General features: G+C 44.6%; 1 protein-coding gene across 2 annotated transcripts; it reads right to left on the reverse strand.

Annotated features, from left to right (window-relative positions):
* Positions 1-251: 251 nt before the first annotated feature.
* LOC144146865 (uncharacterized) lies at positions 252-14,166 on the reverse strand. 2 transcript variants are annotated; one of them, XM_077678825.1, is made up of 5 exons: positions 13,816-14,166; positions 11,358-11,515; positions 10,972-11,045; positions 9,175-9,258; positions 7,882-8,068 (listed from the first exon to the last, which is right to left on the reverse strand). In XM_077678825.1, exons 1-5 carry the CDS (start codon positions 13,936-13,938, stop codon positions 7,905-7,907), a joined length of 603 nt encoding a protein of 200 aa, XP_077534951.1. In that variant the 5' UTR covers positions 13,939-14,166; the 3' UTR covers positions 7,882-7,904. The 2 variants fall into 2 exon arrangements, with proteins under 2 accessions (XP_077534952.1, XP_077534951.1); XM_077678826.1 differs by lacking the exons at positions 7,882-8,068; positions 9,175-9,258 and adding an exon at positions 252-283 and having other exon boundaries at positions 13,816-14,162.
* Positions 14,167-20,748: the final 6,582 nt, after the last annotated feature.

Consider the following 20,748-nt stretch of genomic DNA (forward strand, 5'->3'; position numbering starts at 1 on the left):
GTTTGGAAATCTGGATAAAGAACAGCGACTGTTTTCATTCCCGAAGTTACTTGGAACGAGAAGTAAAATTCTCGACAAATATTCCCGCGGTTGAACTACAGGTGGACTTATGGTTTAATACTTACTGTGGAACACCATTTCCAATTTGTATAGTGAATTGCCTACACTTATTGACGAAAGGACCGGACTGTGACACTTGTAGGAACGAGGGATTGCCTCCTAAATAGGGATCATTCTCGAAGCTTCTGTAGATTATGTATCAAGTATCACGGAAAGGAAAGCACTGCAATAAAATGAAAAGTCGTCTGGGAGTTAGGCTTGTCAAGCTTCCTCCAAGCTGGCACCACAAACAACCTGTAAAATCAAAAGGTTTTTCCACAATATAGTTAGACACCGGTGCTAAGCAACAAAACTTTTTAGGCAAACATTTTTTCTTTATCTCATTAAACTGGTGCCAGATATTTTCAACAATTTCAATATGTAAGTCGATGTGGAAGTTTAAGTCACGATCGCAAAATTTGTACTAAACTAAGTCAGGAATTTACCATTGTTGTATAAGAAGATATTTTCAGCAAGTTACCTTCATAAATACCCCAGCGCTTTAATTCTAACAATTTTGTTGCTAACAACCACAGTGCTAGCAGAGCAAAGATACGTAAACGTAGGAAACCTTATCAGCTAGACAAGCCGTCAAAAAGCTCAATAATGTCATGGAGAACATGCCCCCGTTGATCGAAGATTACGTAAGATTGCAGATATATTCATGAGTATTTTGTGCAGCAGTGAAGGCTTGGCGTTGTGCGGGTTAAGTGTTGCGCCTGATACAACTTTAGAGTAGCGCACTCAAGCTAGAACTACTCTATTTAAATGTTGGAAATTGTGTGACAGCCGTGCTCGATCTATAGCGAAACGAAGCGGGATAAAACTTTGCGTTTACTCTCAATTGCACAGACACTTTCAGGGATACTATGACAATTTGCAGAGTAGGTAACTGGTCCTTGGATAATTCTGAAGATATTCAAAATGCATAAAAATGTATAATTTCTCACACAATTTGCCTGTACAGTTTGTAATAAACATTACCTCGCAACACATTTTCCGCAAAATAATAGGTATACATAATCGCACGAGAAAAAATGCTCACACATTCGTTCGCACAGATAACATGCACCTTCTAGAAGCAAAGGCTATAATTATTATAAGAGCTCGTATTTTCCAACAAATGCGACTTCACGGTTTTCAGCATAAAATCATACAGCAGGGGACAAGAATAAAGCTGAAAGGACGTATTTCTGACGCTGCAGAATAGTTGCTGTTTACGGTTGCCTAAGCACGACGATAAAGCAGATTCTGCATTGCCAGATTATAAAAATTCGTTCTTCGCACTGCATGCAAGAATGCCGCAATTCTCTTGGTAATGATGAAAAACTCCCTCAGCTCTCGCGCTATTCCTCTGAGGATTTCTCCGCTATTTCTCTTTGGGTCTACTGTCGCACAGGATATTTCTGCTAGTGCGCCCCATGAAGCCTTCCCCTCTTCTTCTACCTTTAGTTGACCCTATATATCCAAATATTGTCTGAGAGCTCCTCTAGCACTACAGTTAAACTTCCCTCCTGGAGAAGGAAGGAATAACTTTAATTGCACAGCATGTCAGCGCTAAACGCGCTGTATGAGAGTGGATCCCTCTTCACAGGATTCCATATGCTGCCTTCGCCACCTGGCCCCTGGTAACCAGCCATAGCTGATCCTCCAAGGCGGGGCTGGACAGCAAGATCTCCTATCGCTCGCTAGGGGTAAGGGTGGGTTCTTAGTGGAAGAGTTGCTGATGAGGGGTGGGTGTTTTGGGCTGATGTCGCACTCTCCTATCATGTGGCGAAGAGTACCGAGCTGCTTGCATAACCGGCAGGTCTTTTCGTACTGATTTGGGAACATGCTATTAAGTAAGCAAGTGTGAGGGAAAGATTCTGACTGAATCTGTCGATACAGTACTTGCTGCTCCCGCGTGAGTGCTGGGTGCGGGGCAGGAAGTTTCTGCCTATCCTCTCGATAGTGCAGCACTATCTCTCTGTAGGTCACTATAGGTTCACCTCAGGCCTCCTCCTCAGCCGCTGCCCGGTACGTTAACGTGTGGGCCGGTCGGTGGGCAAACTCATTGCCCTCCACCAAGGAGTGGGCTGGAACCCATACTAATTCAACATGGCTCTCTGGAAGTGGTCTGTCTCTCAGGATGCGAAGTACCCGCCGGGACACCCAGCCTGACTGGAAGTTCCTGTAGCCTGCTGTGAGTCGATGACAACCTTGGAAATTCCCGGAAGGGTCTGGGCTAGGGCAATTGCCAACTCTTGCGTTTCTTCCACATCTCTGATTTGAAACGATGCGCTTCTCAGCAGCTCACCCCTAGTTGTCACCACCGCCACTGCTGTGGTCGTCCACGTGATTTTGGAGGCGTCCGTGAAGACGACACCGTCTTCGCTCTCCAGTAGCCTGTTGAGAGCACGAGCCCTAGCCTCACGCCTGCCGCCATGGCGAGCCGGATTCATGTTCTTTGGTATAGGCTTTGTCTTGATTAAGTCTAGCCATTTGTCCGCAAGCTTTTTTTGATCGGTCAGCTCTGCCACGCTCCAGCCGCTTCTACCCAGGATACAGCGGCCCGCCTTAGTATGACTCAGCCTCTGTTTTTGGCTGGATAGGTGGCCCTCAACCAGCTCGTTCACTGTACTGTATAGAGCCATCTGGAGGAGCTTGTCCGTCGATGCACTTTTGGGAACACCGAGGGCTTGTTTCACTGCCTTTCGTATTACTGTGTCTACCTGGCTCTTTTCTCCTTTGTTCATGAGGAGGTAAGGTGTGGCGTACATTATTCTTGACACCACAAAGGGTTGTAGCAGCCTCAGGGTGTCGTTCTCTTTCAGTCCTCTCCACCTTGTTGCCTGGAGAGAATGCGCGCGTTGAACGTTGCCAAGGTCAAGTTCCAATGGCGGCCTGTCATTGACCCAGAGATTCTTGGAACCCTCTGCTGTATCTCTGTTCCGACCACCGCTATACACAGGTGCTGTACAGCTGCTGGGGACAGAGGTGCCGAACGTTGAGCTGGTTAGTCTTGGGAGGTGGTGCCTAGCTACTATACCAGGGTGGCGAGATCCTTCTCTCGTGAAGGAGTGCTGTTTATGTCCCTAAAAGCCTTCCTAGCATAGTTGAACATTCCCAGTTTAGCCCTTCCGTATCCAAGGTGACGGTTCCTTCCGGAGGAGGCAGCAGTCGACATAGTGGAATCTCTTTGTTACGATTCGCCTAATATGTTTTTCGGCTAAAAATTAATCGGCGCTAAAAGAGGGACGAGAGGAACACGTAACTCACAACACGGTGTTGTGAGTTACGCGTTCCTCTCGTCCCTGTTTTAGCGCCGATTAATTTTTAGCAGTATGTACCAACTCGCCCACATCAAGCTTATGTTTTTCGGCTTAATACGTATATCTTTTTATTCTGGCCAACGCTCCTTTGAAATAATGCATCTTTGCACGTTTAATATGATCACATTTTTGCCCAAAATTGGATAATACGATCGCGAAAGTGTATCTTGACCGACATTTCTAGATAGCTTATGTTTACTATTCGTTATACTAGCTCCAACCGTTTCCAAAAAACGCCCAATCTGTACGTTTCGGAGTCGCTGGGGCTGTGGCAGTGCAGGTTTTGCGCGAAAACGTCGCTTCCAGGTCAGGCCACTCCGTCCAATAATGATGTTACGTCAGGCGATACACTGCGCCCTCTTGCGACATGTACCATATTCGCACCAGAATACGTCCTGCGTAGATGTTTCAAGGAAGGTAGTGCGTTAAGAGTCAACGTCGAAAGGTCAGTTCTACGCGAAAAAGTTGACATATCCGCGCTCTTTGTGCACACTGAAGACGTCCAGGCGTCTGGCGGCTGGATTCACCGATTTAAGGCGCGACACGAGTTGTCGTACAAAACACCGGCAGGCGAATCCAAGAATTCCCTTAGCTTCTTTTTTACGTTGCAGAAGAATGTAGTCTCGGATGATGAAAAGAAAAAAGTACCGCACAAATTCACCAGCAACTTCATCGTTGCTCGGCAAAAGGGACTTGCTGACGGAGTGTGCATATTTTACTTCGCGCGGTTCTGAAAACGTAAGCTGATACGCTGGCTTACTGATGAGATGCAATGACGTGTGGCCGTGAAAAAGGTAAGCAACTTCCATGCTCAAGCGTGTAGCTACCAAAAATGGCTAGTTGAAAACTTAACTGGTCATAGATAAGCTGTCCAAAGGAAGCTGAGCATCTCAGCTCACGTTCAGATGGCTAGTTTAAAGCTCAGCTCGTGCAGCTCAGTCTAAGCCAGTCCGTCATTATAGCAAGTTTCCCGAACGTACACCGACGGCTTACATTTGGCCTTTTGACTCCTACTTTACCAACAATGCGTCTAGCGAGCTCATTTAAGTTGTCAAACTATCGGAACCGCAACGCCATAACGCGAGTATGGCCGTTAAAGGGTAACCTTATCGCGAAGTTAGCTAGGTTTCTTCTGCTTGCATATGACTCAGCGTGCACGGCCGCCGTGGCGCCGAAGAAAAAGAAATATTTTAGAACTGCAAACCTATTGCTGTTACGAGGTTCAAATTTGGCGGAAAGTTGCTAGAGAACTTTGTAAATGAATAGCGTGAAAGCAGGAGAACTTGCATGGCAGATTTCCTAATAGAATTATGAAAATTCGCACACCTCTCCACGCATGCGCAGGATAGAATAGCCTTTGAGTACCTTAGGAATAAAGGTTCGCGTTTATCTTGACAGCTAATAAAACAGGCAGTGAAGCTTGATCAAGCCTCAAAAACCACCCAGACAATATTATCGAATGCCAACTAAAGCTACCATGCATAACGTTCCCTGTTTTCTTAATTAAGGAGTACGGGCTAAAGCAGGGCTCTCGAGGGCGGCTGACTTCAACGATCACAGCTCGTCTGATGGAACAATGTACCTCCTGAGTTGAAATATTAAGGAGGAACAGTGAGCATGTCATTCTTTGCACATTTTTTTGTTATCTTTCGCACCTAACCAGCAAGGTAGTAATGACCACCCTATGCGCAACTGCTTTTTTTACATTTGGTAACGTTTGTTGCAGCAAACACGCTCGGAACGACCATCCCTAGTAGCATCTTGTTAGCTTCAAGTGCATCTTTCAGGTCTCGAAGGCATAAAAGATGCACTTTCAGCTATCGAAGGTGTAGCACACTGTAGATGGCGCGGCGAATTTATCCAACGTTCCCGGCGCGGAAGTGCCAGATCGCTGGCGGGCGCGTCGGCGGTACGGCTTCGTCGTCTGATTTAGCTACTGTAGTTTGGGCCTGTTTTAGTGGGGCTTCGCGTTCATTGCGCGCTCCCTTCGCACTGCTTGATTAACTTTTTAGATAATAAATCCTTGTTAACCCGTGCTCGACAGAAGTAAGTGGTCGTACGGCAAATGTGCGTTAACGATTGGTTTGAAGGGCGGGAAAATAAAATGTTGAGACCACAAACAGACATCTGGCCGCTAGGGAAACGCTACGCTCTTCCCACTCCTTGCCAGGAATGCGGCCCCATTTTATAAATTGGTGAATACCAATTTGGTTGTTATTTAAGAGGTATTACAAAAGGCGGAAGGAGCAACTGGTCCTGTTAAATAGCGGTTACAAAAGTTCCCTCAACTTTCGCGCAATTCTCAATCTTACTAAACTGGTTTAAATCGGTATAAATTGGAATCACTAAGCTCACATGCCGAAATGCTTCGGTGTAAACGCTTGTGTCGCGCGGCGGTGTAGCCCCGGCTACCACATCAGGATGGCAGGTTTCCGCTGTCTGACCCTTCGAAAGCGGCTCCTTTCCGTTTTCGTGCTGCTGGCGCACCGCCGGGCTCTGGCCGTGGCGTATATCTCTCTAGCCCGGACGTGGCTTACGCTGTTTCGTTCGGGACGCCGCTCCCGCGAATTCTAAGTACGCCTGTCAGAATCTTTAGTTTCACTCTTTGTAGAGCACGTGTGTCAATTCAAGTGACGTTGCATGGGCAAGTTGTGGGGGTCGCTTGAAGCTTTGCTTTCCTTTCGGCGTTTTGGCGTTCCATACCCATCAGTAAAACGGCTAAAGCTTCGCTTTAAAAACCAACTCGGAGATTACCAGCCATGTCTAACAGAGCCTGCAGCACATCGTATGCATCAATGCAAGCGGTGTAACGGCCCTAAAAGTAACTGTAACGCAAGATCTGCGTCAATGTGAAGAATAAAGAAAAAACGATTGAAATTCGGATTGGTGGGTTTCACTCGGGGAAGTTACAACTGAGGTATGAGGGGTGCGGTAGTGGATGCTGTGGGAATACACGCCGCCCGTCAGTGCTAGGACGCGTGCGTTTGGTTATGTGCGAGTGAACGCAGAGCCACCGGCTGAGTTCAGGATGGTGCGGGCGAGTAATGCGTCGCGCGATTACACCTGCGCCGAACTGTGCGTGGTGGTGCGGACAATTCTTTACAACAAAGTACGAGCCTGCCCGGGGGCTTTTTTTTTTTAGGGACAGCTGCGGACAGGTACACGGGAAATCACATCCACGGAGCACAAGCCACGGACGGGACCCTGCCACGCTTGGGATTTCTGCAAGGACCCCCGGAACTTATAGGTCATCTTTGGCACAGCAGTATCGCCACACGGGCTGAGCCGTGGGAGCCGTTTGGATGGCGCCCGTCTTCGCACACGGTTCCTGATCCAAGCAACGGCTATCACAGCTAAGGGAAGCTAGCGTCAGGCGTTAATGCGGTGCCGGCGATAATTCGGGAAGGACCACCCAGTCTTCGAAGAACGTCACTGGCGCCGGCCTTCAGCCGTCATGTCACAATTTTTGTGAGTGGTGAATAAACCGCTATTTTGGTCCGAATACTGTTTCATCATACACTCCTTACGGAAGTTTTACGGCAGTTTGGTTTTTAAAATTTTTGTGCATGTTGTTAAAAGGAGAACGTAAATCCAGCCAACTGCCTTGTGGGTAGCGCCATCATTAGCAGGGCCGTATTATGAGTTGCTCAACCTCTGGAGGAAGACTCGGCGGGGGTACAAGTGGCATACTTGCTAAAGACGTAAACATGACTGCAAAATTTTATTCCAGCCTAGCACTAACATGGCACTGTTTTTGGCGAGGTGCTGTATTATAATCGCTGTTCTCATTAGGTTGTTTGAACTCATGGGGAATTGAAAGAAGCGTTGCCTTGCAGGAAAAGGAGGGGGATTACGAAGCGCTGCTAAAGATAGCCGAAAAGAGCACAAAGCGACGGATTCATAGAGCCCTCCGAGACCTTATACGTTTGCTAAGTGCACTCTGATAGTTAGGTTCAGGACTATAAAAGCGCAATTGATAACGCCTCGTAGTGAGTTCCTTGTTAGTTTTCCCTGTGATAACTCTTTCCCAATCCTTAACTTGTACTTATCGAAGAAACTGGCAGTTCTAGGTGGTTACACGGCTGCGACTGCATTCCTGCAAACGGAAATATGTAATATTTTGGCAAATTGTGATACTGCGACTTTATTTTTGTAATTAAAAAAACACTCAAAGAGGACTATGAGATAACTTGAAACCGCGTATTTACCGCGTTTATGGTTGTTGTTACAAAGTTTCGACGTGAAGCCCTCCCACAAAACTCTTCCACAAGTCCTCCCTCCAAACCAGCGCTGTAAAATACAACAATTTGCAGTGCTAATGAATAGTTTCTGAGAGGAAATATGCACAATGAACTGTCGATATATTAGCAGAAATTTTTTTTAATATATCAAAGCTTCGGACATCAAAACCCCAAGGCAAAGGAAATTTTGGTTGTAGCATGAAAGGATTGACGGTGCAGGGACATTCTGTTTGTGCATATTTTTATTTTCGAATCACCAATTTTTGTTCTTGGCAAGAGAAGCGTGTGAGTCATTCGATGCGCATTTCTGGTACAACTGATGTTTTGTGGCACCACAAAGCAAATCGTACACAAAATGGCAGCAGGTGACATTTTTACCGATTGCCTGCTTCGGTTGCCACAAAGAACACCCTTTCCCTGGAAAAAGAAAACAAAAATATGGGTTCAGCAAGTGGTGCAGACACTTTTATATGTACTTTCTCTGTTATAGAGCCTAGCATAGATCGCTTTATTTGAAAATCTGAAGGAAATCCGAAACGTTTTGGAGTTTCATCCTCCTGTAAAGCGAAACAAATGCATCTTTATTTAGAAGTATTTCATACAGAACCGGAAGTATTTCAGCAAGACGTTTTCCAGCCAGAACTGGAGAGGGTTGGTACAGGTTACACTCACAAAACCATCAACAACTGTAAATTCAGTTTTCCGGAAGCGCAAAGAACTTTTTCGCAGCAGCTATGACACAATATGTTTCTGATAAGATAAACCATCAAAGTATACAGACAGAACCAAAAATAATTTATCCCAACCCGTCGCCCAAGATCGCGGACTATCAGCTTCTCCATTATTGTGGACGGCGACAGAGCAAAACAGGAGAACTCGGCCCTGGGGCATGAAAACCTATGTAGGACACATGACGTCATTATAAAATATCAAGGGAATTCAAACCTTCGGCTGAAGGCAATGGTAACTTTATTTGGCACATCAAACGAGGAAGTAAACACATATTCCTTGTGTTATATAAAAACCACTCACTAACGCTCCTTTGGGTTTTTTTACGGGTAAATTACATATTACAAATTTTTTGGCAAGAAAGCATGTATAGATATTCTATTACTCTTGGTCTGAAATGACGCTCTACACCCTCAGAGATGGAGCTCCAAGGGTTGCATTAGAAAGTATTGGTAAGTTCACACATAAGCAAGGCCGCTAGCTCTGACGTTCATAAGAATATATAACATTCCTTGCATTATTGAGGTTGACGTGCCTTCTATTTGAAGAATTTGTCGCCAACTCAACAGCTTCAAAGGTTTTACTGATAATTACATTTACTACGGGTTCAAAGTTCCTACGAATGGTTGACAGTTAAAAGCATGTTTACGCACTTCATTTTCTTATTGGCCACATCAGGAAATTAAAAAGTATAGAACGCCTGTGACGACACAAACATTAAAAACTACGTTCTGGACATTGTTACTGCAGTGTAAACGTTTCCGGGAAATTATGCCACTCAGAAGATGCGTTACCTCCGTCGGCGTAGCTGTGGCGCACCACCTCGCAGCTTTCGCAGTCCACGTAGACACTTGTTAGATTATAATTTACTTCAGGTTCTGCAAGAAGAAACCGTACACGAATTCCCATCTTTTGTCGCCACACAATACAACTTTCAGGAGCCTTTCTAGAACTTCTGTTTACAAATATTAATGTTTTACCCTAAAGTGACGAATTGTAAGAATAATAAAACAACGCAAGAAACAGGCCGCCGTTGGGTTTGTTGCCTTCGTAGGTTAGGAACAAAAGAAACTATTGCGACTTTGGTGTAACACTCGTCACCAAGAACAACTGATTAGAGTTTAAAATGTCAGACAATGTTTAACGGAAACTTCTCATGTCAAATAAAGCGCCGTCACTTTAAGGTGTTTACGATTAAGGAAAAACATTAAAGATTAGCGGCCTTCAACACTGTGGAGAAGGATGACCTGCGAAGCTGGATGCAGCACAGGAAATGCGCGCAACAAAACACGGTTGTTGGAATTTGAAATCGGGCAATTAGCACTTAGCCCAATAAAACTTTGAAGGACTCGAAATTTATTCTGGTGGACGAACATGTGGCGGTCCGTTTCCGCCTTGCGTCGTAGGCATCTCACTGTCTGTGTAATACACCAACCCAAACCCAAACCGCTCGACCATTCAGGACAGCTGACAGGTAGCATTGAGCCGCGAGGCTTCGACGTTTAAATTTTCCGCCAACACAACGCATGTCATCTATATCGGCTTGGGCACTAACTGTGCGCACACCTGCTTCCAGCCCGAAACAGTGTACGAATAAAACTAGAGCCGGTATGGGCGCGTGCTTATGGGTGAAAGACACGGGAGAAATTTTCGAGCGGAATACCTTTCATGCTGCAAAACAATTATGGGCTCATGTCGGCGTTTAAAGCGAGCGAGTTGCCGTTATAAGCCAATTGTGCATCTTTTCAAAGAAGCATCGGTGGTGGCGAGAAGGAGTGCCGCAGCGGCGCCGAGTAAATCGGTTTCATCTGTATGACAGCTGGCGTGGGTACACATACACTGCTGCGCTATAAAAAGTTACACATAATTTTGCATACGAAAAAAAACATAAGTTAGAGGCAGCTCCACTCTGTGGCAAACATAAATGTAACCTTTGAAAGACCGAACCTTTGGTCTATTTTAAGGAATACCTTTGGCCTTGCTGGAAAGAAAATCCAAGTACATTCATGTGCTAACTTCCCCGAAATGTAATTAGCAGCTAATATGTTGAGCACAGCCAAGCCTGACTTTGGGTAAGCAAAAAATTTGTACTTACTAATTTTCTCTTGAATACTGAAGGCGATGGACATTTTCTGGTAGTATGCGGCAACATAGTCTGTTGTCCTGCGCGTGAGCGCCCTATCATCTTCGTTTCCTATGAAGTGCTGCAGGATACACGATGTTTTCTCGCTACCTCTAGTAATACCAATGACACATATTCAAATAAAAAAACCTACCACAATGATTATATCAGTCTTATGAGGCCGCAAAATGTCAGCGAACGTTAGTAGCTGCGAAATAGAAAAATCCCGCTGTTCATAATTCCAAAATGCGAAATGCTAATAGCTCTAGGCGTTGCAGAAACTCTATGGGCCCTTCTATGTGAATGGGGAAGGGGCGTTTTTGTGTGTCTCTCGGTGTTTTCTCAGACTTAGAGTTCTATATTCATTGAAGAGCCCGCCACGAATTGAAACTTTGGGATAAAATTTCAAAGTTTCTCCCAAATCTTCGTCAGCCCCCAGCCTTTTTTTCTTTAACTAATAAGTACTTACCACCGTCTGCGACTACATTGATCACGTTCTTTACTTCGTATCCGGGGGAAGACATCAGAGTTGCGCTAGCGTCTCTGAAAAAAGTAGAACACGTGACACAAATAATTACTCGGAAAAAATAGTCCTTGAAGAGTAACCCCTTGAGTAGGTGTATTCCCGCCTTTTCAAGGCTAGTTCTGATGTTTAACTCAAATGCAAGAACCATTTTAAACTGTGAGAAAAAGTAGGAACGTAGGCGGCACTGTTCCTGTCAAGACAGTGTTTTTAAAATGCGGCACTTCATTCAGTAAAAACACCGATTATTTTCGTTCTCGAAGGAATTGGGGAGAAAAACAAATAACGCATCAAATAGCTCTGAACGCTTGGGACTACGGGTGTAAACTTACGTTGGAACACCGTCTCCAATTTGTATAGTGAATGGTCCAGAGCCGTTTTCGAAAGAACCTGTCTGGTAGACTGCGAGGCACGCGGGACTACCGCCTAGGTATTCGTCATATTCAAAGCTTCTGTAGATAATGTACCAGGTATCACGGAGAGGAAAGCACTGCAACGACACAAAAAGCAGTTGGTACTAGTCGTGCCAAGTGACCTCCTACTTCTCGGCGCAAACAGCATGCAAAACCCAAAACTTTTGTCGCAATAGATTCCGCGCACCTTTGCACAGTATCAAAGCTTTTTAAGCGCATTCCGTCTTAAAGGGACTCTGTAATATTTTCGATAAACGCTTTAACTATTTTGTTCGGGTCTGGAAGCATTGCAAAAGCCGCAGTTATCGCTAGCTTGGAGCGGCACTGCGCGATTTGCTCGTCGCACCAGATACGCCTTCCATTTCTGCTTGGTTTTTGTGACTTTATTTTTAAAGTTGCTATTGAAAAGCATCCATTGCTGCAACTGAAGGAAAACCGGCCAACAGCCGCTACATGGTCTCAATGGCGTAATTCGGGCCGCCGAAGAGCGTCATTAAAGCGAAAGAGAGAAAAATATTTTGTGCCAGTTTCCAAGCTTTCTGATGGCCATAGAGCAGTAATTTTTGGCTGAGGTACTTTACGACCCCCTAATTTAAGTACTGGGTGTGTTTGGTGACTAGATTCTGCAAGAATTTAAGATTTCAAAAAAAGCTGAAAAAGTATTGCATGGTCCCTTTAAATAAGTCGTTTCAGATGTCAACCAAACTTTTCGTCTGCAGCATTTCAGTGGCCGCTACATTGGCTTGACATCGGCGTCAGCGTCGTAACTTAGCGAGAAAAGATACAAAGAAAATGGCAGAGGAAAGTGTGACGAAAGTGTGAAACTGAGGTAGTGAGACATGTTGGAGATGGCGACACCGTGAGATGGCGCCACAGGAATGCGTGCCGTCGGGCGTTCGACAAGGATGTGCGTTCACTTCACTTCCTGAGACGCAGTTTGCGTACTCTGCCTGAGACGCAGTTCGTTCTCCGATGATGAGACTTATCATCAAATTCGTAGAGCGAACCCACAAGTGAGTGCTGCCTCAGCGCACCGCACCACTCAAAAGTGACTGCTGAACCACGAAGGAGGCAACTGGCGGATGTGCTTCGCGTCCTCCTCGTTTCCTGGCTCATCTAAACCACGTGAAATTAGCACGGGAGGTTCAAACACAATTTACAATAACATGCTCAGTGACAGTGAAGCACTGCGAGGTAAGGGCCAAATAACGCGCGCCGCAGCGCATTAGCTGAGGACGCAATCAGTACATGCGACGCAGAAGCTAAACGCCATGACCGAAAGGACAGCAGTTTGCGCTGCGGACAAATTTTGCATTGGAGAGTATGGTAATCGTCAGCCTTTTTTTGTCACCAACTTCAATAGGGTCCCATATGTGAAAGCTTTTCACCGAAGCGTCGCTGGCTAGATAGCTAACTAATCAATTGCGCAATTTTTATTGACAACATATTTGAAAAATTATCTTAAATATTGTTGTGGTTCAATAAGAACAATTGTATTCCTACCAACTCAAGCGCGTTCTGAGCTAAGCTGTGTAAAGTTAAGGGTTGTTATGAGCTAGATTACGGCAATGAAATGGCCCAATCGTGCATTGAAGAACCTGCCCTCATTGGTCAAAAACATCGCATCAGGTCGCAAGTATGAAAATCTGTATATGTTGCAAAAGTGAAGGATTGAAGGTAGGCACGGGTGAATGGCGTTGCCGCAAACAAATTTTGAGAGGCGTATCCAGACTAAAACAACTACGCCATTCGACAGGCAAGAACTGCCTAATAACAACGCTCGATATATACAAGAAAAGAGCGCCATTTAAATTCGCCTTTGCTTTGGATTGGGTGAAGGTTTTTGGTACAAACCCTAGATTACGTGCAGTGCAAGTTACTGGTTATCCAGTATTATAAAAAACAATCACAAATAATTAGAAATTATGCATATTTAAACACAATTTTCTGCTGCGCTGTGTATTAAAAATCACCTGTCAAAATGTGTGAGAAATTACGAGGAATGTGTAATCCCATGAGAGAAAAAAGTCAAAATTTGGGGAAAATTACCAGGAATGTGTTATCACAAGAGGGAAAAAGTAGGAACATTGGCTTCCACGCATACCGGTACAAGTTCTAGAATCTAGGGCTTTTGTTCTTCAAAAACCCGGATTCGCCAAAGATTAAGAAAGCACCGTTTTAAGTATATAAAACCTTAAAGCTTGCTAAACACTCAAACTCAGAGGAAGTATTTTTGATTGCTTTATTGAATTTCGTATTAAATCCCATGAAATTAAGACAATGAGCATATTATTTGTGGAAATTTTGAAATATTCATCGATCAATTTCTTGATATAGATGAGTTGAACCCCCTATCAAAGCGCAAGAAAATACTTGCCTTGCTTTCATTTTGGTAGATTCCCAAAGTAGGGTTGTTTTCCGGAAATGACTGGGCTGCAAATATACTTCCAATTGTGCTGAACAATGTCAGCGTCGCTATACGGTGGCACGGTGGGGCCATGTTCTGGTGCCTGCCTACTAGTAAAGTACTCTTGCGGAAGACATGCAGGGTGTATTATGCGTCCCAAACGTTCGTCACATGGGGTGCTTTTACGTTTGCGGTTTTTAACATTCAAACGTGCGCGAATATGGCACAGATAGAGCAATGGGAAGGGGCGCGCAGTATGTGGTAAAAATAAACCTGTATATTCCTGCCAGATGGAAGTAATGCCGATCCGCTTTGCGTTCTGTTACAAACAGACAAAATACAGACGAAATACAGACGAAATACCGGAGGCAGTGTTTGCCAGAGAACTACGGATATTTCAGCGGCAGGAAAAACACATGACTTCCGATACCACCTGCCCCAGTTTTTTGGAGCAAGCAAACGGTGTTTGTTGGTTGCGATAGCCTTGTAGCCTGTAGTCTGCTCTAGGATCGTACGCACGGCACATAAGGCTACTAGATAAAGCAGTGTCTTCAAAAATTGCCGTTTGAATATAGGCCCCATCGCTTGGTTGAAAGTTGCAGTTAAACTATCAACGCAAAGCCAATGCTGATATTCAATTTCCGCGTTGTGCGCATGATTTTTGGTATTGTCTAGTAGACTGGCCTTTTCATCCAAGCTTTATTGTTCTCACTGAAGCGTCTCTAATGCGAGAACAACCTGCAGGAACAAGGTCGAGAACTGGGCTAGTTGGTATACATTCATGATTTACCAGCGCAAATTAAACGGGACGAGAGAGGGGTACACAACACGAGCGCTCGTGTTGTGTACTCCTCTCTCGTCCCGTTTAATTTGCGCTGGTAAATCATGAACCTGCAGGAAAGCCAACATTTTTCTGTTGATGATGACGAATGATCGTGGGTGAAGTGAACGAAAAAGAACGCTTGCCTTCTCAGGAATCTATCCTGGTTCCATTGCGTTATGTACCCGGCGGCTATCCGATTGCTCCATTTCGACAAGGTGTAAGCGTTTTGAAAAAGGCCGAAGACAACCAATGAATCCGTCACGACAAAGCTACGCGTTCGTTCCTTCTAGTCTTTAGACCGACGTTTGCATGATTTTCTTATTGCACGATTAATCAAATGGACATGTGTGGCAAGAGTTTTTTCTATCGAGCGCAAACTTTTAAGAGCTCACTTTGACAAAAAAGAACAAAGCTGAAATGATGAAAGTGCAGTGAAAAATAAATCCACTACTTTCAGCTAAGTTTATCGGTACTGGTAACCAGTTATAATTTGTTGTGGTTCGGCTGCAGTGAACGCTCTATACTTTTCGTGTTTTACAAAAGAAAATGCTACCGCACCATACTCCTAGTTCTAGATGTAATGAATCACATGCGGCCTTGAAGCGCGACCCTTCGAGGACTGCAGAAACCAGCTATTAGTTTCAATACAAAAGGTTGTGGTGGGGTTCAGTACGGATGCTGTGTCCACTGTTGAGTAGAGGTTAACACTATGGCATGCATGGACCCAACTCCAGCGCGAGTAAAATTCATGGCGTATACAGCCGAAACTGTTTGACCCTTCTGATTCGTTGTAGTGTGGAGTTGGTTGTTGTGTTCTGAAGAGAAAAAAAATACAGGAGGCGACGTACGCTTCCCCTTTGGGGCATCTACCAACCGGTTTCTAGCCGCTTTTTATGTGTTGTAAACGACGCGCATCAGATCGCCACATAGTGTAGAGTTGTAGGCGCGTTTGACTGGTACTCTTCACATATACTCAGTATCACCACACACTAAACACACGAATAGCACTGGCTAAAACTTGGAATACACAATCGCCCACGGGTCCCAAATGCAATGAGCCATAGAATACAGACTAGCGTTACATTTCTGCACTAAGTCAAAAGGTGTAGGCGCATATAAAAACAAACAGCAACGGAGGAAGCCTTGTGCAGCACAAGCTTGTGTTGAGATTTCCTGAATAATAAGGCGAAAGCGCTTTTTATTTTGTTTTTAAGTTCGCATAGTGGGATACAGAACTCAAAGGTACGGGAAAGCGCCGAGGTGCAGAAAATTATAAAGTGCCTGGAAAAGGAAGCAGCAGTGACAGAGTGGGATTCTTCCAAAGAGCGACGAAGCGCGTGCCGGAAATGAGAACGCCAGCGTCGAAGGCGTTTTCGGAGTAACACCAACGGACAGTGAATATTTCTGGAACCCACACGCAGGCTGAAATCTCCTTTCTGCGTCGCTACGGATGGTGGTGCTCCAGAACATAGCCGGGAGTAGGGAAGCCCGAGGAAGTCTGTCTCAGCCAAAGTGGCTAGAACGACTCGAAATCCTGCTCGTGTGAACTGCCATTTGGAAGAAGCGGCTAGGCATGAAGCTGCGGAAGTGTCCTGATTTTCGGATCCTGAGAAAGAATGTTGAACCGCAGGTCTCCAGTGATTGCAACTTGGCTTTCGGCTTCATTTTGTTACAATCTTCTAAACACCCTTGCCATTTTTCCTACATAATTAACACTACCAATGTCCGTTTTTGTCCTACCCACCATACATTCATATTAACAGAGAAATTATTTTTTTGGAGGCTTTTATGGAGCGAGGCTTGGTAACACGGGCGCCGGTATTTGGAGTAGGAGCAGATGGAGGAGACGGAAGCAAAACTTACTTTATTTTGAGCCTGCTATTGTGGGAGGCATTGCCTAGCGATGGGCAGAGCAAGCGCAAGCACCGCAACGTAGGGGAAGTAAGAAAAGTATTGCACAGCCAAAAATAAGCAAATGGTATAACTCTGCCACCTTAGTAACACTTACATGGTTGAAGGGAAAGGCAGAAGTGGGAAAAGAATTCACGTTGGCTGCGCAAAGTTCAGACATACAAGTTTCCCAGCATTCTAATTGAAGACATAGCGCTAGGTCTGGGTACTTTTTGCAAACAACGCTGATAGCAGCAGCAAACGCACGCAACTCTGTCTACCCATATAACACTAGCAAACTCCGTATTACGAAAATTCAGTGAACATCATTTAGAAGTGTATTACATTAGTAGCATTCAGCCCTGCTTCCTCGACGCAGGGAGTGGCCAATAACGCTCTATATCCTTGGCAGTGTGGCACGCGATGTATGAATCGGAGTGTGGGAGAGTGCGCTGGCGGTCGTTTCTATAATGTTTGGAAAATTAGTGAAGTCGCACTCCCTGCCGAAGAAGCCCCCCTTCGGGAGCGCCAGCGAGAGTTGTCGCCAGGACAGGCACAGCGTCCCCACTCGGGGGTAACCGACGCCATGAGGAAACGCATAGACAATCATTCAGCCAGTTTAAACCCGTGAAAACCAATCTGCTGGGTTTGACTAGTTCTGTTAAACTTAGCCTTGTAATTAGAGAATGCCACACGGATTTGCTGTTAACAAAAGCGTTCGCGAGGTTGCGTCGGTGAAGCTGGGCTAGTTTTTTTTCAAGCATTTTCTCTAGATCTTTCTTAGCGTAACAAATGCGATAATTATGACGATATTAAAAATTAGGTCGTGCTGGCGCTCTCCCAGTAAGAAGCAATTACTTTCACCAAAGATTATATGGGAGCAATGATTGGGCGGGTTGCGTGTATTTTTGAAATCGAGTTTCATGGCTTCATTGGCCAAACCAATACTTGCCATTGAAGCATGTATAGATATGTCACCCGTTTTGCGACCATCTTCTGCAGTCTGACGTTGGGCTTTTTGCGCCTTCCGAATCCAGAATGGATTTAGGTAATACTTTTTACCCAAGTCGGTCCAAAGACTGGACACGCGCCTAACTTTTCCTCTGGAATTTGAAATTTCCCGCATAGATAAATTATTCTTGTGGCAGTATTCTTCATTTAAAACAAACTTTGGTTATTTTTTATTACTCAAGTAAAATCTTATGGCACAGCATATATAGATCGGAAAACCACATTTAAAATACTGAGCAGCGCCAAGCAGTCTTGCTTTCACTTTAAGTGCGTAATGTATGAACACCACCACAAATACCGATGACTTCACGCATGCTCCACCTTATAATAAATAATTGGCAAACGCAACGTAAGCATTGCAAAAAACGAAACGAAACACACAATAAAATCCGGCTAATCAAATAGCTGCTTGGTTCCGGTCAGAGAACACGATGACGAGTTTAAAAAAAACTCGTTAGATTCATTTGATACAGCTACCGGAAATAGATAAAGGCGATTACCTGTTTTTATAAAATCACCTTGCCAAGGAATTGGGGTGTATCTCAAAGTAGAACGCTTTCAGGTAATTCTGTCATTTTAGGTACCTAAATCTGACAGACTGTACTCTATGCGACTGTTTATAAGGGTATTGCAATATATTTCTAAAATTGTACTGTGAGGTTTTGTGGTTGCGTAGCAAGCGCAGGTGTGCTCAAAAATATATCAAGCGCGTTTCATTAGGGTCATTGACATGTACGTTTTTCTTAAAGAAGCAGCATGAATATGAAGTTTGGAAGTATCCGCCATGACGCCAGTAAATGTGCACCAGTCTCGCAGCTATCGGAGCACGCCACAGAGTGAAGGAAGTCGACCGTGCCTTCAGAAGGGCTCTTGACGGGCCCTTGAAGCATCGTCATGACGACTGCACATCTGCTGAAACGTCTCATTTTCACCGATAAAAACAGATTGTGCAAATTTGTACCTATCGGGCTTATTTTCGCCTGTGGAGTTTTTAAAATGGGGTTTAAAAAAAAACCGTCAAGCAATTCAAATGGCGCCTTTAATAACGTTATCGGCATCATCACATGCATCTTCAATTAGGCTGAAGGTAAAAAGGAGGTGTTACAGCTTTCTGAGATACCCATAGTTCATAACGTAGCGAAAAGAAGTTTATAAGGCAGGGAGCGCCGATCAGAACCTTGGGTCATATTTAACGGCTAAGGGGACTTGCTACACGAGAAAATAACCCGGAGTTCTGCGCCCTAAATTTTGTAAGACCATCAGCTTGCAGTAGGATGTGGTGAAACCTGGCGTTGCTTGAACCAAAAAGGTGTTCAAATGATTTCTGTATGCTAAAAATTGTGTACCAGAAAATAGGCCACCACCGAGAAAAAATCTGATAAAGAGAAAAACAAGTAAAACGTGGACAAAAAACTACAAAACAGAATACACGTACTTTTATACCGGTCACGCTACGGTGTTAAGCATGTTGTTTTAGCAAATATGTTGAGACGGCAAAAAAAAAATAAAGAAGACTTCTGGGTACTCACCGTATATCTATTTTCTCGCAGTACAAAGTTCTGTGTCGTCAGAAATTTGCCTTCACTCAGGTGCAATAATGATGCTCCTGACTCACTGGAGAACATTGTCTTAGGTAGTCGGTTCAATCTTCAACCTTGTTCGTTTTATTGTTTTCTGCGCAGCAGGTATTTTCTCACTAGTATGCGGCGTATAGCGGGCGGCAAAGAACATTAAATTAGTGCTTAAAAAAGAAAAATAAGTCAAATTCAAGCCATTCCACTTAACGTAAAAGTTGTCCACAACGCAGAGCAGTGACTGGACATATGGGTTGTAGCGCTGTTACCCGCTCACTGCTACCCCTAATCACGCTCTTCGCCCTCCATATCACTCTTCTCCTAAAGAGTGATGATGATGATGGTTTGATTTTAATTGGCCCAAGGCCGACATGGGCAAAGAGCGCCAAACACAAAGTAATTTGATGAGGAGAGAAGAGGAAATAAAATCAGTTAAAAACTATGAGCACGGCTGGTGTAAAGGGCCAGGGTGAGGAACAATAGTGGTTAAAAAATAAATAAGGTGGCTGGTGTATAGGACAAGGGGTAAAACTATGGTTGGTATGAGATGAGTTGTAAACAGTGAATTTCTGATAGGAACCTAAAGGTGCGCTGAACAGAAAACATGGCATCATCTCCTAAGAAGTATGATGGGTGTGGTCGTGTCTGTAGTTGAGGGAAGTGTTTGTCGTGTCTGTAGTTGGGGGAAGTGTTTGCGTAGTGTAGTGTTGAGTGCCTTACATTGTATGAGGATGTGCATCACGGATAGGGCCTCTCCGCACCTGCTGCACAGAGGTCTTAGAGACCCCGTGAGAAGGTGCGAGTGCGTTGCATGAGTGTGCCCTATCCGTAATCTAGCCAAGGCGACTTAAGAGTATCTATTGCGTGTGTCGGTGGTGTATGGTCCCAAGTGAGGTTTTATTACGTGTAACTTGTTGTCTGTTTGTTCGCTCCAGTGTGTTTGCCATGTTTTGCGAAGTTGTCTGATGTGTGGTTTCACGTCGGTGTAGGGTAATGTGGTTATGTCTACTGTACTCAAGAGTGTAGCAGCAGCAGCCATTCGATCCGCCGCTTCGTTCCCGGCTATACCACAGTGGTCAGGGACCCAGCAAAGGACTAGTTCAAATTTGTGGACATACACAGACATAATACCCTTTACTATTAGATTTATAACGTGATTTTTTGAAGACTTTGTTGACGACAACGCCCGCACAACACTGAGTGAATCTGTATAGATAATGGATTTTGGGATGTGACTTTGAAGTATATGATTACAACAAGAAGTACACCATAAGCCTCTGCCGTAAAGATGCTAGTATAGCGGTTCAGAGTTTTGGTGACATTAAGGCCGGGTCCATGCGCAGCGCAGGACACAGAGGTGGAAATCTTAGAGGCATTCGTATAAAATTCAGAACACTGATACTTCTCCTGCAAGTACAAGAAGTGCTGCTGAATTGCACATGTGGGAGCTCGGTTTTTATCTACATGTGTGAAAGATGTGTCGCATGACACAGGGAGGAGATGCCATGGTGCTATGAAATCTGTTACAGAACTTTGGATGGTGACTAAAAAGGAGACAGCAAGCTCTAACGCTTCCTCTCTAACTCTGTAAGGTAAAGGCACAGA

Source organism: Haemaphysalis longicornis, unplaced genomic scaffold, assembly GCF_048455015.1.
Source record: "Haemaphysalis longicornis isolate Haplotype H1 unplaced genomic scaffold, Haemaphysalis longicornis Haplotype H1 scaffold_7, whole genome shotgun sequence".
Classification (NCBI taxonomy): Eukaryota; Metazoa; Arthropoda; class Arachnida; order Ixodida; family Ixodidae; genus Haemaphysalis; species Haemaphysalis longicornis.